Source organism: Pectinophora gossypiella, chromosome 6 (assembly GCF_024362695.1).
Source record: "Pectinophora gossypiella chromosome 6, ilPecGoss1.1, whole genome shotgun sequence".
NCBI lineage: Eukaryota > Metazoa > Arthropoda > Insecta > Lepidoptera > Gelechiidae > Pectinophora > Pectinophora gossypiella.
In genome coordinates, this window is record NC_065409.1 from 13,136,943 (window position 1) to 13,150,679 (window position 13,737).

Consider the following 13,737-nt stretch of genomic DNA (forward strand, 5'->3'; position numbering starts at 1 on the left):
CAGGAACATGTGCCTAGATAAATTATGTAATATAATAAGAAGCGATAGCACGCCTAGACAAACCCAAGATGATTTTTTTATGGTGTGCTTTCAGTGTACTTTGTAACTTTTGTCTAAATAAATGTGAATGTGACAAGCCTGTGTTAAGAAGTACGTATGGAAAGCGACTGCTAAATATGAAATACCTGTTCCCATCTCTAGCAACGATGCTTTATAAAAGTTTCAGCTTGTTGCGCCTATTGTTCTAGCGGGTTCAGTTGTGTACTTTTTATGTTATTGTTTACAGCACAATGTAATGTTGTCTAAGTTCACATATTTGCGTGTTATTTTATCGTGCTTCGGCGACGTCCCACCAATGTGTGCATCACGCGAGTATTGCGGCCATTATAATCTGCTATTAATGTCTATCATCAGGAAACTTATACTATATTTAATAAGTATTTTATAAAAAAAATCCATGTATGTTATATCCGCTCATTTGATTAGATAGAGTCACTGAGTTTATCAGGATACTGGTATTTTGATTAAGTTCCTGGAAACTAAGGGATCTACCGTTTTAAATGTCGATCTATTTAGTCAATTTCGCAGACTTTTCCAGAACGTTGGAATATTTAATGTTTCTCTCCAGAAAATTGTCAGATGGTCCACAAAACTTTATATAACCTAATATCAGATTTCGTAAAATATATTTACAATCGCAAAACATGGCAAATTAGCCAAGACAAACTTTAGCCAAATTGAATAGGGAAACGATGTTATTATAGATTGAAATAGTCTGTCAAATACATCAAAGTAACTTTGATAACGACGGTGACATAAAATTGATGAGTCGTATCATAATTAGAGAACAATTTTGATATTTAAGGGCATTTTTCTTAGAAACTTCATTCATAAATTGGAGCGGTTGTTCGGGTGGGGAGTGTAGTTCAATACGTCTACACCCGATGACCGTACAACAAGTGTGCCCAATTAGTGTAGAGTGGGAATTACCTCCCTTGTCCTTTCGTAGTCTTCAGGGTAATATATCTTGTCGAATTATCAGGGATTGCCTTACTACGTGATTAGGTAATCTTTCTTAATTCTACTAAGCGATAAATTAGATTTTTTCATGTTATTGTTTAATTAGCCGTGGTAGACCAGTTTCTACGATTGACTCTAAGGTCGCAGGTTAGAATCCCAGCATAGGCCTAAACTAATGATTTCGAATTAATGTTTGGATCATAAATGATTATTACGTTGTCGGAGGTGAAGGAAAACATCGCGAGGAAACTCACATTCCCGAGAAATGTATTTCCTAACCTGCAGTGACCTAACCTATACCTATTGGGCTGGCTTTCCCTTCGCGGGTTGGAAGGTTAGACAGGTTGTCGCTTCTGTAAAAAACCGAACCTGTCAAATCTTCAGATAAGAAATGATGATGTTTAATTAGCTTTTTACTCTTCATTCACAAACATGTAACAGTCATTTTATAACAGTTTTCTTTTACGTAAATAATTGATTTCACGTGGCTTCTAGGTTATGTGCCCGGTTAATGGCAAGACGATAGGATCGCACCCTAATCCGTGGGACTTAAAAACATAGCTGCCGAGGTGTGTATGTATACGTAGGTATATTACGTATACACCTCTGGCTACCCCTTCGGGGATACAGGCGTGATGCTGTGGAAAAACTGCAAACAATTCTCTACATCCCACTCATAGAACAAACAACACCTAATTCCTTAGATATAATAATAGGCTAATTTCCAACTAGTCAAATGAGTTACATTTCACTAAAAGTCAAAACACGAAATTACTATGGAATATGTATGAAAAACTCACTGTGACGTCATTAAAAAACGTGATAAAACGTCGGACTTATTATTACGTTTTTCTTGATTAAAATTCATCAATAAGTTAAATAGAAGCTGGAAAATGTTTGTCGTCAGTTTTAAATCTTTATTTAGTATTCAGAATATCATAATTTATCTTTGACCTAGGAAATTACCCAATTAGAAGGACACACTGTTACACAAATAGTACACACACACACATTACATTTCACTATTAATAGAGCATAATAACGGTATTGGATTTCATACAATTCGTTGTGGATAGCAGATAGACGTTAAAGTATAATAATGCGTACTCGTAGGTCATGAGAGGCTTAGTGTTACGTCACCGCTTTCATTAGTCGCATCTTAGACTAGCCGGCTCAAATGAAGGCTCATTTCATGCCAAATTAATACATTGTAATTTGTTACAGTAATATAATGTTAACGGTTGTCTTTGCATTAAAGTTTTATTTTTATTATTAGTCTCTTAAATTATATTGCTGCTAATTCCAGTACAGTTGTGAGCAATATAATGTACCCACTTTAGGACTCTGTCGCACTAACATATTTGACATTTAGTGAGACTTACTGTTCAATTTGTCAAAAAAGTTAATGTGACATGGTACCAAAGTGTATACATATTAATGACACACACCATCTAATTTTATTTTAAGTTACGTATATCTGTCATTTTCTTATCCGCCGAAAAGGGAAGGGACGAGTAATCGACAGGCATAATATTTATACAATATATATATATAACAGGCATATATATGGAATACACGTCAATTTTAGGCAGAAATCTAAAACAACCCTCTAAAACTTTCACATCGGCCAATAACCCGACAGAAATTAGTTGACAGCACATGTCAAACGGGTTGCATACCAGCGAGATACCTATTTGATTCGCCCGGGTTCTAAATCACCCGTCTCTTTCCTTTTCGGGGTATAAGAAAAAGACAGGTATATCTTAAAATATATTTAGGCGGTGTTTCCAGGAATCGGGGCCGTTGGGCACTTAAATAGCTGTCGTATGCAAGCGACTTCTAAGACTTGTCAGTCTTATCAGGAATAAACGATGGAATACATAATTTTCCTTATGTCACAAATTCGCAACGAATCATTACCGTTATAATCAAAATTTGCATTACGTCATACTTTGAAACAAAGCTCGTCATCAATGTGTTGTCACTATGGACTTTCCAGGCTTCGTTCCCCAAAACAATATAGAATATAGATTTAGATTTAACGTGATAATTACCTATTTTCTCATTGCTCGGGGTTCATAGTTATACAAAATTATAATGTAATGGCAGAGGCATATATAAAATTAGTTGTTGCTTGATATTTGGATCAGATAGTATAGAATTATGTTGGTACCTATATGTCTTCTCTTTATTTTGGTCAGAATAATAATGAGTCGGAAGATGTGTTGTGCCTGGGTGTAATAACAAGGGTCATCATTTAAACCCAAAAACAAATTCAAATTTCAAATTCAAATTCATTTATTCGTCAACATAGGTAAAAGGGTTGTTACAATATATGTCGCACCTTTCGGTATACGAATTTAAAACATAACAGATTATTAAATTACAAATAAAATTTATAAATAAATTACAATAGCATTCATTATAATAAAGATAGAAAATTAACAATATATAGGAATAAAATGTCTTTTCAATTCAAACGTTAGAAAGTTATATGTCAATAAGTAACATTAAAGTAAAAAAAAACAAAGATAGAAGATGCAAAATGTCTGTTATACATGAAATTAGAAGGTCAAACGAAGACGAAACTGTATAGCGCCGTCTACAGTTTTTTTGGTAAATGTGGTCTGGACAGTTCTCATTCATTAATGAGTACTTACGCAGTTTTGTAACGAATTTATGTTCAACGGATATTGTTCTGGCGAATTTGGATATTTTGATGTTTAAACTGTAAAACCGCAGCGGTGCAGCTTTTGTTGGCTCGCAGTCCGCTGCCATTGACATGCGCAAAATCTGACACCTTGTAAATGAATATTAATTTCAACGTTGCTCCCGTTTCATAGGTTATTCAGATTCAAAGCCGCGAACAATATTCAGAATTTCACACATAAATTGTGCACCACATGAATAACTGAGTTCGTTATTGGAAAACGTTTTCTTTCAGGTGAAATAGGCTGGAATAACTGGACTGTTAGCAGTGGAGGCTATGAAAGTCGAAGTTAAATCGTCCAAGAGTGTAGCCCATCGTGTACTAGGGGATAATGGAAGTAATTTGCTTGCAAACTCCCACATTAATGCACTCGACAAAGGCGGGTGCATTATTGCAGTCGATACGGCTATAATGCTTATATAGCCCGCCAACCGTGGGAACTGCACCCATTGTATGAAACTAGCACCATCAGAATATCGCAAACCTTTTCGCCTTGACACCACTCTAGGTATAATTCCACTATTATCTTAATGCTAATCGACTTTGATGATAAAACGGTACAATAGAGACCGAAACGCTGAATTCGATTCTTAAATATTAAACGAGATCGAATTCAGGAAAATGCTGACGAAAGTTTCAATTATCTTTATGAAGAAGATAATGCACAAGCGCGCAATTTCTCAACGCACGCGTAGTACACAATGGTCTACAGAACACAACGTTATTGTATGCGACCGTCCACCTGTCTATACATTCTATGCACGCATACGCCGCGCGTTCCATTTCGTGCGGCTGCTACTCTTATTTCAGCAATTTTTACCTCGTAACAATGATATAATACGTCCCGTTTTGGTTGCGTGACGGGAATGCTCCATTCGTTGTTTAATCCACAGCAAGACTGCCATAAATATTCAGCCAGTGTTCCGTATTCATCATAATCGTGCGATTCATTTACATGTTATTGTGTGTGTGTGAGAAACGTGCTAACTTCTTCACCAGCCTTGGGCGCACTCATTATCTCCCCCGGCAGAATTTACGTTCCTCAGGCTATATTCTCAAAGGCTGACTATATGAAACGGTTTAATATCCGCGTAGTTTCATTTTCTACCCCTTTGTTCGACGCATGAGAGCGAGCACTAAATTCAACTCCCAAGTATTTCTTTCCTTCACTTTACCTTGATCATTAAAGCGATAAGTAAGGCCGCCTCGTCTTCGCAAAGTTAAACTTTAAAGTCTTCTCGTTTATTTTTAACTTTTTCCTTTAATAATTCTTGGTAGCTTAGATCTTTTTAATTCCCCACCAGTAAAAACTATAATCCGGACTTAGGGTGTCTAACTTTGTAATTACGGGAAACCATTAGTGTTTCTTTTGTACTCAAAATGGGATACGGACGAGTTACTAACGACCTCTGAATGTAACTGCTCATGCTGACTGGTTTTAACAAAATATCTTCATTATCATGTATGCCACAAACACTACAATACACTGTGGGTTTTACAATATGTGAGTAATTAATTGTGGTACTAATTTATTCATTGTTCTAACAAGTTTCGCAATAATAAATGCTCATAGCATAATTGCCGCAAGATGTTATTATACCAGTTGGCTGGTAAACAATTTCAGTGCAATGTTACATTTTACCTCCTTATTGTCTGCCTATCGTTGTTATTCAAGTTGTGAATTAAATACATCGCAAAGAGCGCGTAACTATGGACATTTTAACGCGAACAATTTGCACTGGTCTGTCGAACAATCTGGAAAACCATGCGAGTTGGATTGCCTCCGCTTCGATAACCCGATTGGCATCTGCAAGTTCCTAGAATACTCGGATGTATGTCACTCGCGAAGTAGCAGCATTCTAGCCAAGAAACAAACAGGATATTTATACGCTACAAAAAGTATTATAATGCAATACATACTTAATAAATGTTTCTTTCTTTCTTACTTACAAAGCGCTTGGTCTATTTAAATGAGCTTGTTTTTAACATAAGCTCACGACTATATTCATAATTGGGCTAGTCAGAGGTACATTCATCGCAAGATGAGCTAAGTACCCACGCTTCACTAAGCTTGTTGTTAGACCAACGTTTTTATTTCAATAAAACTTCAGATAAGCAATGCGGTCGTATACATTTATGTTCTATATCAATCCCTTGAATATTCGGGAAAGTTTTATAAACTGTAAACAATATTTACCACTAAAGCAGCTGAGCGCAGCAAATCCAAAGCTATTGGCTATCAGAGCAGGCCGCGCGGCCGATAGTGGTTATCGCGGTAATCTGATTAATTGTGACTCACTCGCGTCACTCACAGTATATCGACCCAATCCCATCCCGATAGACCGCATAGCTTCGTATACTACGAAGTTTTGATGCGGTTTTTTTTCGCTTATAGAATGAATCTATGTTTATTCTTGTATTTTAGTAGAAATGCATTTATTCCTGCCAAAATACAAAACATAACTCACTCTCAAACATGGTTTGAATTTGTTTTCATGTGACTTTTAACTCTTATTTATTCTAATATATTAAAGGTGAAAATTCAAGCGTGTATGATAGTAGGCATGCGTATATGGAACGCATATGTAGTTCCCGTCATATACTTAGATCATTTTCACCAGTCTTGTGACTTAGAAACGTCACAGATTCACTGCTTATATCGATCTGACGAACTTAGGTCGAGTGAATCACGCTGAGACTGTCTCAATATGGTTTTATTTATCAGTATAGACAATGTCTACATACTTGATCAAACCACCACCTACACCCGATGATTCAGCAAAAGTGATTGTTTGCAAAACCATTGGTTTCTAGTCTTCTTCTTTTCGTGTCGATGGAAGACTTATATAGGTTTTAGGCACATTAGGGCTAATTCTCATTATGGCAGCCGAGTTGCAAATGGACTATTTCTCATTATGGCAACTTCTCATTTTGGCTACTTCTGATTAGGACTACTTCTCACTAGGGCTACTTCTAAAATTTCGGGAATTTTTTATTGAAATAAGTACTGTATTTCGTACCCTCCCAGTATTTACTGGTACTGGTTTTTAGTATCATTCCCATTAAGTGGTTAAATAAATTAATTCGACAATCCAATAAAATATGCAAAAAGAAAATGCAATGCAATTTGGAATGCAATAAATATCTTATCTTATCCATTCGGCAGCATATATAAATATTATCAAAATAATGTTTTTATACAACTCAGTAATTTTACTGGTAACTTTGCAAAGCACACGAACAAACCGATGGTTCGATAGCATTCCATCACAGAATCAGACTATGATTGAATTAGAGGTTCGAATCACAATGAGCTACCAGATTGTCCCTTTGTTTACAGATATTGAGAAATGTTATCCGGGTGCGGAAATCGTGACAAATTAATTAATTGTTATGACAGGGCTGCAGCTGAAGTTTTGGAAGTGGAAATAACTATTAATTTATATTAGAAAAAAGTGCTTAGACGCTTGCTGGAGGGACTGGCCGGAGTACGCACAGGACCGCGAAAAATGAAAAGAGGAAGGGGAGGCCTTGGTCCGGCAGTGGGATATTGTAGGCTAGATTAGATTAGAAAGAAGTGAAAATATAACGAAAGCGTAGCCAAAATGTATACATATAATAGCAAAATATAACATGTCTGTACTTATACTTTGCTATTTAAAGCGCAGAATTTCGAAAATCTTAAGTGTTAGCTCTTCTAAATTTTAATTAGAACTACCTTATTATAATATTCCTAATTGGTACAATACGGTGTTCGTACAATGAACCGTACTTGGCTCTATCGATTATCGCGGCAATCTAATTAAGTGAACTCCATTTACTCGATTATCATCACACTTGCCACCAATTAGGGTTCCTTTCAGAGGTAAATATCAGTACCGAGAGATATTCAACGATATTGCTATCGGAGTAATCTGGTTATCGATGACGTAATACCCTCATTGGCGTATCCTAACCTTGTCCTTGACTCGTTGTTTAATACAATTTTTGTTTTTAATTCCGATTTTGTTATTATAATTGAACCTAATTCTCTCATAATTATAATACAATACAATATTCTAATTCTATTCAGACTATCTGGGTCACTCACACTTCTGGACCAATAAGAAAATTATACAATAGATGATCTTCTTCTTCTGTCGTGTGGCAAAGGCCTCCCCCAATCTATTCCACTCCTCTTTGCATATAGCCGTTCTAGTCCTGGTTCTGCCGGCCACTCTGACGATTTCGTCCTCCCAGTGTCGGAATGGTCTTCCTCGGTTTCTTCTGCGTTCGTTTAAAAAAAAAACATACAATAAGTAAACATAAATACAATTCTACCGCATAATTTTCGACTTGTAGCAGGATAACATAGAATCGATTTGCTTAAAGAATTCTCCTGTAGGGATATTAGGGATGTCCCCATCCACTTTCGCTACATACATCCGAATTTAGATCCCGCATCCTACCAACTTTTTCATATAATAAACTCACTATCTGGAAGCTGTGATGACGTCTCCATGACTCACCGATGACTCATAGTGCGGCTGCGACTATTATCGATTGCACCGCTAAAAGACGTGGGATTTAATTAACTTGCTCTTAATTTGAATCCGTTCCTTGCGTAGTCTGGAATGAAAAAAAAAAGTCGGAACGTCGACTACAGCATTTAACGCTGTGTGAAAAATACTTAAAGGATACGAAAAGTTTTAGCTGCGCAGATTCTGGTAATCGGGGATTTCTATTTGGACTATCTAACATATTAAGCTTATAACATTATCCTTGTCCTGATTGTCCTAAAGCTGAACCGTGCTTCGGAAAGCACGTTAAGCCGTTGGTCCTGATTACTACTTACTGATGTATGTTAGTAGTCGTTACACGAGCCATGTCAGGGGCCTTTGGCGGCTCAATAGTAACCTTGACACCAGGGTCGATATCGTAATCGGGTCGGGTTTGTAATCGACCTCACAACCTACACGATAGAAGAAGATTATCCTCGTCATATAGTGAAAACCACGCAAGCGCCTTCTTGAAAATTCACAATCGGATGTGATTTTCTTCTACAAAACCGATTTATTTCAATTAATTACATTCCACGAGTTAATTCCACCCACTCCATTCCATCTATGGACAACTAGACGTCGCAGGAATTTCATCTTTATGTTGTGGATATACCACCAATCCGCACTAAACGTTTTGCCTCTTCCTTTTTAATGCGTACAGCAAAGGACTGGAACTGTCTGTCGTCGCCTGTTTTTCCAACTCGTTATAATCTGGGAGTTTTCAAGGCTAGAGTGAATAGTAAGTAAGTAAAGTATTTATTTTTTCATAAGGATATAAAAAATATAGATACAATAAAAACTCCACAAAACGAATTCCTCGGTTTGCCTGTGGGAGTGGAATTCGCTTATTTTTTTTATATATGTGTATTATAGGCATTTGCAAGGTAAGCGTGATCCACCCTAGACCACATCGTCAACTACCATCAGGTGAGATTGTGGTTAAACGCGAGCCTATTTTATAAAAAAAAAAATCCGGGTAAAAATTCAAACCATAATTTTTTACCGGGATTGAAACTAGCTTGTCTATTGTGAGGTTTTGTTAACAAAAATCAGATTTGGAAGTATTTTTTTAAAAAAGCGCACTATAATGCGACAGTATCGACTATTATACCTATTATTTTTCACGTAAAAAGGACTACGAGCTAGTCTATCTGATTTTTCCGTACCGTGATCTGGACCCTTGATTGGCTAACTTTTAATTTAGGGGATAGTGATAGTATAACGCTTTTATACATTGACAACGATATCAGATTCATCGTTATACAAACACCGCCACTCTGACGCAACTTAATTAAATCAATAAAAAATCAAAAAAAAATATAATAAAATAAAATAAAAAAATAAAATCTGCTGCAGTGTCGCATTTGCTTGTGATCCAGCAAATCGCGTTTATATTCGGCATAATTGACTACTAGATTGAATTCTAGCGTCTACACTACAGATTGTTTTTTTTTTATTGCTGTTTAGCAAATAGGTCGCTTGTACCTGTCCTATATGTTATTCCACTTTTTTCCATCTACAGACAGACAACTAGTCATCCGAGGACATTTCATCCTTATGTTGTGGATATACCACCAATCCGCACTAAACGTATTGCCTCTTCCTTTTTGATGCGAACAGCGAAGGATTGGAACTGTTTGCCGTCGTCTGTTTTTCCAACTCATTATAATCTGGGTGTCTTCAAGGCTAGAGTGAATAGGCATTTGCTAGGTAAGCGTGATGCACCCTAGACCATATCATCACTTACCATCAGGTGAGATTGTGGTCAAACGCGAGCCTATAATACGTAAAAAATGTGCAATAAAGCATTATTAATTGATTGAAGATTTGAACAGGCATCTCTCTTGCTGGTGAGACGAAGACCGCAAAGCTACTCACTTGGTTAGCGGGTTTTACCCTAAACCATATCTTCATGAATCACGACGTGAGATTCTGGTCAAGGCGAATCTATTTAACTTTAAAGAATATCATAATCATCCCACTATTAAATGACGCTGCGGACTATGAATGGATCCATCATAATGATTGTATAATCCGGTATACAAACATCGGCACGCGACATAATTGAATTAAATCTGCAGATTCTGATGCAATAATAATTTTCCTGTCATCCAGTAAAGCAGGCAACGACGTATAGTCATTGAAGGAGGTTATTAATTATTTTATTTATTTAATCGACACTATACACTGGAAGCTTTATTATTAAAACGTTGGTGTTTAACAAGAAGTACACTTTTATAGTTTTAAATGTATCTACAGGGTCTACCTAGTTTGGGTTCCTGTCTTCCACACATGGTCTCGATCTATGAAATTATTGTAGATTAGTATTCGGTGGCTAGTAAGACTGTTTGTGGAAGAAAAAATAATGAAATATTATAAAAATAAAAGAATATTTAAAACACTCTCTTAAGAGTGTGTGGTCACACTCTTGAGTCAGTGACAATTGTATACTTTTCGAGAAAACAATCTTCGCAAAGAAACTTGTATGCGCATGATGTATTCAAAAGTATGTAAAATCCTACCGGCTTAGGTGTGTGCACTAAAAGCCAGAATGCGGAATGCGATGCATACAAACATTAGTGTTCCATCGTCTTTGTTTACCCAAGGGATTGCGTCCATAAATTTCAGTGACGGCGTTAATACGCATTTGGGATTAAGTAAAAAAATAAAAAATATTTTTAATAACATCGTTCAAGTGAGAGATGGAGTTGCGCACCGAGTGGGTGCTGTACCAGGCTGAATTGCCTTTATTTACAACCGATGGAGGTAAATAAAGGCTACAGCACTCTGACAGAATACATCGAAGACTTGATTCAACAAACATCTTTTTAAATAATTGCAAATGACACAATCTGTGAAAATTTCAACTGAATACATATTAAGATTCGTTAGATACAGCCCTTTAAACTTAGGGCAGGCGGACGGACAGACAGACAAACGGCATAAGCTTAGCAACAGAGTTCCGTTACGGTAGGTACGGCATACTAAAAAGTAGCAGCAATAAGTTTCACGATGTGTTTAATAAGGCGTGGGAAGGAAGGTTAGCTCCGCGGTTGGACTTTTGCCAGTGATCCTCTAAACCAGTTTAATGTCGAGTGAGGGTCGAGAGGTTTCCCGTCAACTGGTTGCTTAACCGCAACCGTCGGTCTACAGCCAAATATATTTTGCAACATCTAGTAGGTACTTTTTGCCAGTTAGGTCATCTCACATACTCACCCCAGTTTTGCATTTGCGCATGCATTTATCTTTTGTACCCTTTGTATCTGTTTGCATGTTTCGGTTTTGTACGGTTTTATCAGATTGTAGATGGAAAGATTGTCATCATGTCGCCATGTCAAGGACTTAAACTGTGTTCGCTTCTTTGAAACTGATGACAATGAAACTAATGATTCAATTCTCCAACTATTATTGTTTTATCACAAAAAATAATGTTTTTAAGATTACAAACTTATATGTAGTTAATAAACTAACCGCGATGTCAATATTTTTTCAACAGCAAAGTCAAACGGCAGTTGAAGGGAACTTCATTGCACGAGTTGGAATCGCACTTGACCAGTTTTGTTCTAAAGCTTTACAGAAATCATTATTATGCCAAGCAATTTGGGTTAACTTAAAGTGACTTGCGCGTAATTCTAATTTCAAAGTTGTCTATAAACACAACAGCCAACTGTGCTGGGGTGGTTGGAAACCAGCCAGCGACCGTCGCTCCTATCTCGACGTTTACTCGAACCGTCAGAATCCTCGTATTTTCCTTGGAAGAGCCACTGAATTTATAGATGAAATTCACGAATAGAAGTGTCAAACCCATTTCCGTTTATCGAACAAGATGTAAAGACTAATGCGAGCACGTGTCGAAACTAAACTAAGTGGGCCGCTCTGGTTGTAGGTAGGGTTTGAAACGTCTCGTGCTGCAGTGCACGGATCAAAACAGGTTGATTACTTTTAAAATAATATCGTAGGAAAGTACTTCATTTTGTGTCGTATATTTAATTAAAGAGAAGGCGAGCGTTGTATTTTAACCTCCTAAGGTCCGAATTTCCCGACACAATACGAAGCTCTTAAGGCTAAACCATCTGCAGCACTCACCTGTAACTATGTCAACGGTTCCCTAACGTGTGGTCAATTTGCTCTCACGCTTATTAACAAGATTGGATATTGCAACCATATGAGGACACATATAAGCAAAAAAGGAGTTTCCACAAGAAGCAGTAGTCGCTGTAGCCGAAATCGGCTAGGAGATATATTTAACAATGGGATTTGGATTTCATGTCTCATGTGAGCCTTTCAACATTAAAAGAAGTCAAAGAATTGGCTTTGGATAGAATTCGAATTTTAAGAATTTTAAGTTAAAGAAGATTTTTTTCGTCGTTAAGCATTGTGGTATCAAATATGATCCAGCGAACGAAACGACGCATTCAAGCACTTGATCATCAATTTATTTTTACCCACAATGTTGAAGTCTCGTAGTTCTTTGCAAGAGAGACTGAATTTTAAAAACGAGTTTGCGAACAGGAGTGTCAAAGCTATTTTAAATTCTTAGAGCGACGCAGCTACGGTGGCTGAGTCTGATGCAAAGATAAACAGAGGACAGGCTTAGTGGAGAAAAAATAACTTGCTCTTGCTCTTAACTGGACTAATTAACATCGGCTAGCCTGGCACGGAGGCTGTCGCCAAAGTAACCAAGAGTAATGAGCCGCCAACATAATGGCTTTTGATTTAGATACTGCTGACGTAATAAAAATAATTTGGGCACCATAAATCATTTCGTATCTTAGAAGCTAACTAAACGACGTTTATTCCAAGAATATTTCATTTTGTGTGTAGATAGATACATGAGCAGCGTAGTAGTTTATTAAAATATTTGATGTATAATCTTTACAGTATTTTTTATTAATATGAAAATAATATGATAATGTGTTTGTACAGGTGGAAGAGATACGAGAGATGATAGACAAGATTCAGGCCAACGTGGAAGAAGTGAAGAAGAAGCACAGTGCCATCCTATCAGCACCGCAGTCAGATGAAAGTAAGTACTTAGGGGATAAGTCATAACCCGACGCTACACTCGGGAGCGACAGCGAACCATACAAGTGTCGCGATTGTATCGTAGGGAATAGGTAGGTGAATGGCAGAAGCGCACGCGACGCCACTTACACGCGGTTGCAAGAGCTGTCTCTCTCCAGTGTAGCTCCCGCCTGTTGTTGATGTCTGTTATACTGTCAATGTCGTCATAATATCGTTCCTTGCGGCTGGTATAGTTGAAACCTTCGGTATGGCTTTGTGTACTCCGGATTGTTGTTAAGTAGATATTTTTAGACTCAATATCACGGGACTGTCGATACGAGTAGGCGTTGAAGTTATTTTCTGATATTCGCCCGCTATATCGAATAACGATGCAGCGGGCGTGGGTAAGTTGAACTTAGCTCTGTGGTATGCCTACGCATTAATTGAAGGGCGAAGTAGGTG

At 37.2% G+C, this 13,737-nt stretch overlaps 1 protein-coding gene across 9 annotated transcripts in view; it reads left to right on the forward strand.

The window, feature by feature from the left end:
• Positions 1 to 13,737, forward strand: part of LOC126367828 (syntaxin-1A) — a 72,367-nt gene that overhangs the window by 27,487 nt on the left and 31,143 nt on the right. For all 9 annotated transcript variants that reach the window (XR_007566515.1, XR_007566516.1, XM_050011588.1 and 6 more), the window contains exon 3: positions 13,198 to 13,297. Coding sequence is in view for 7 of the 9 variants with exons in the window: in XM_050011588.1 (XP_049867545.1) it covers positions 13,198 to 13,297 (100 nt within the window). In the remaining 2 variants the exon portion in view is untranslated. The remainder of the gene's footprint in view (positions 1 to 13,197; positions 13,298 to 13,737) is intronic.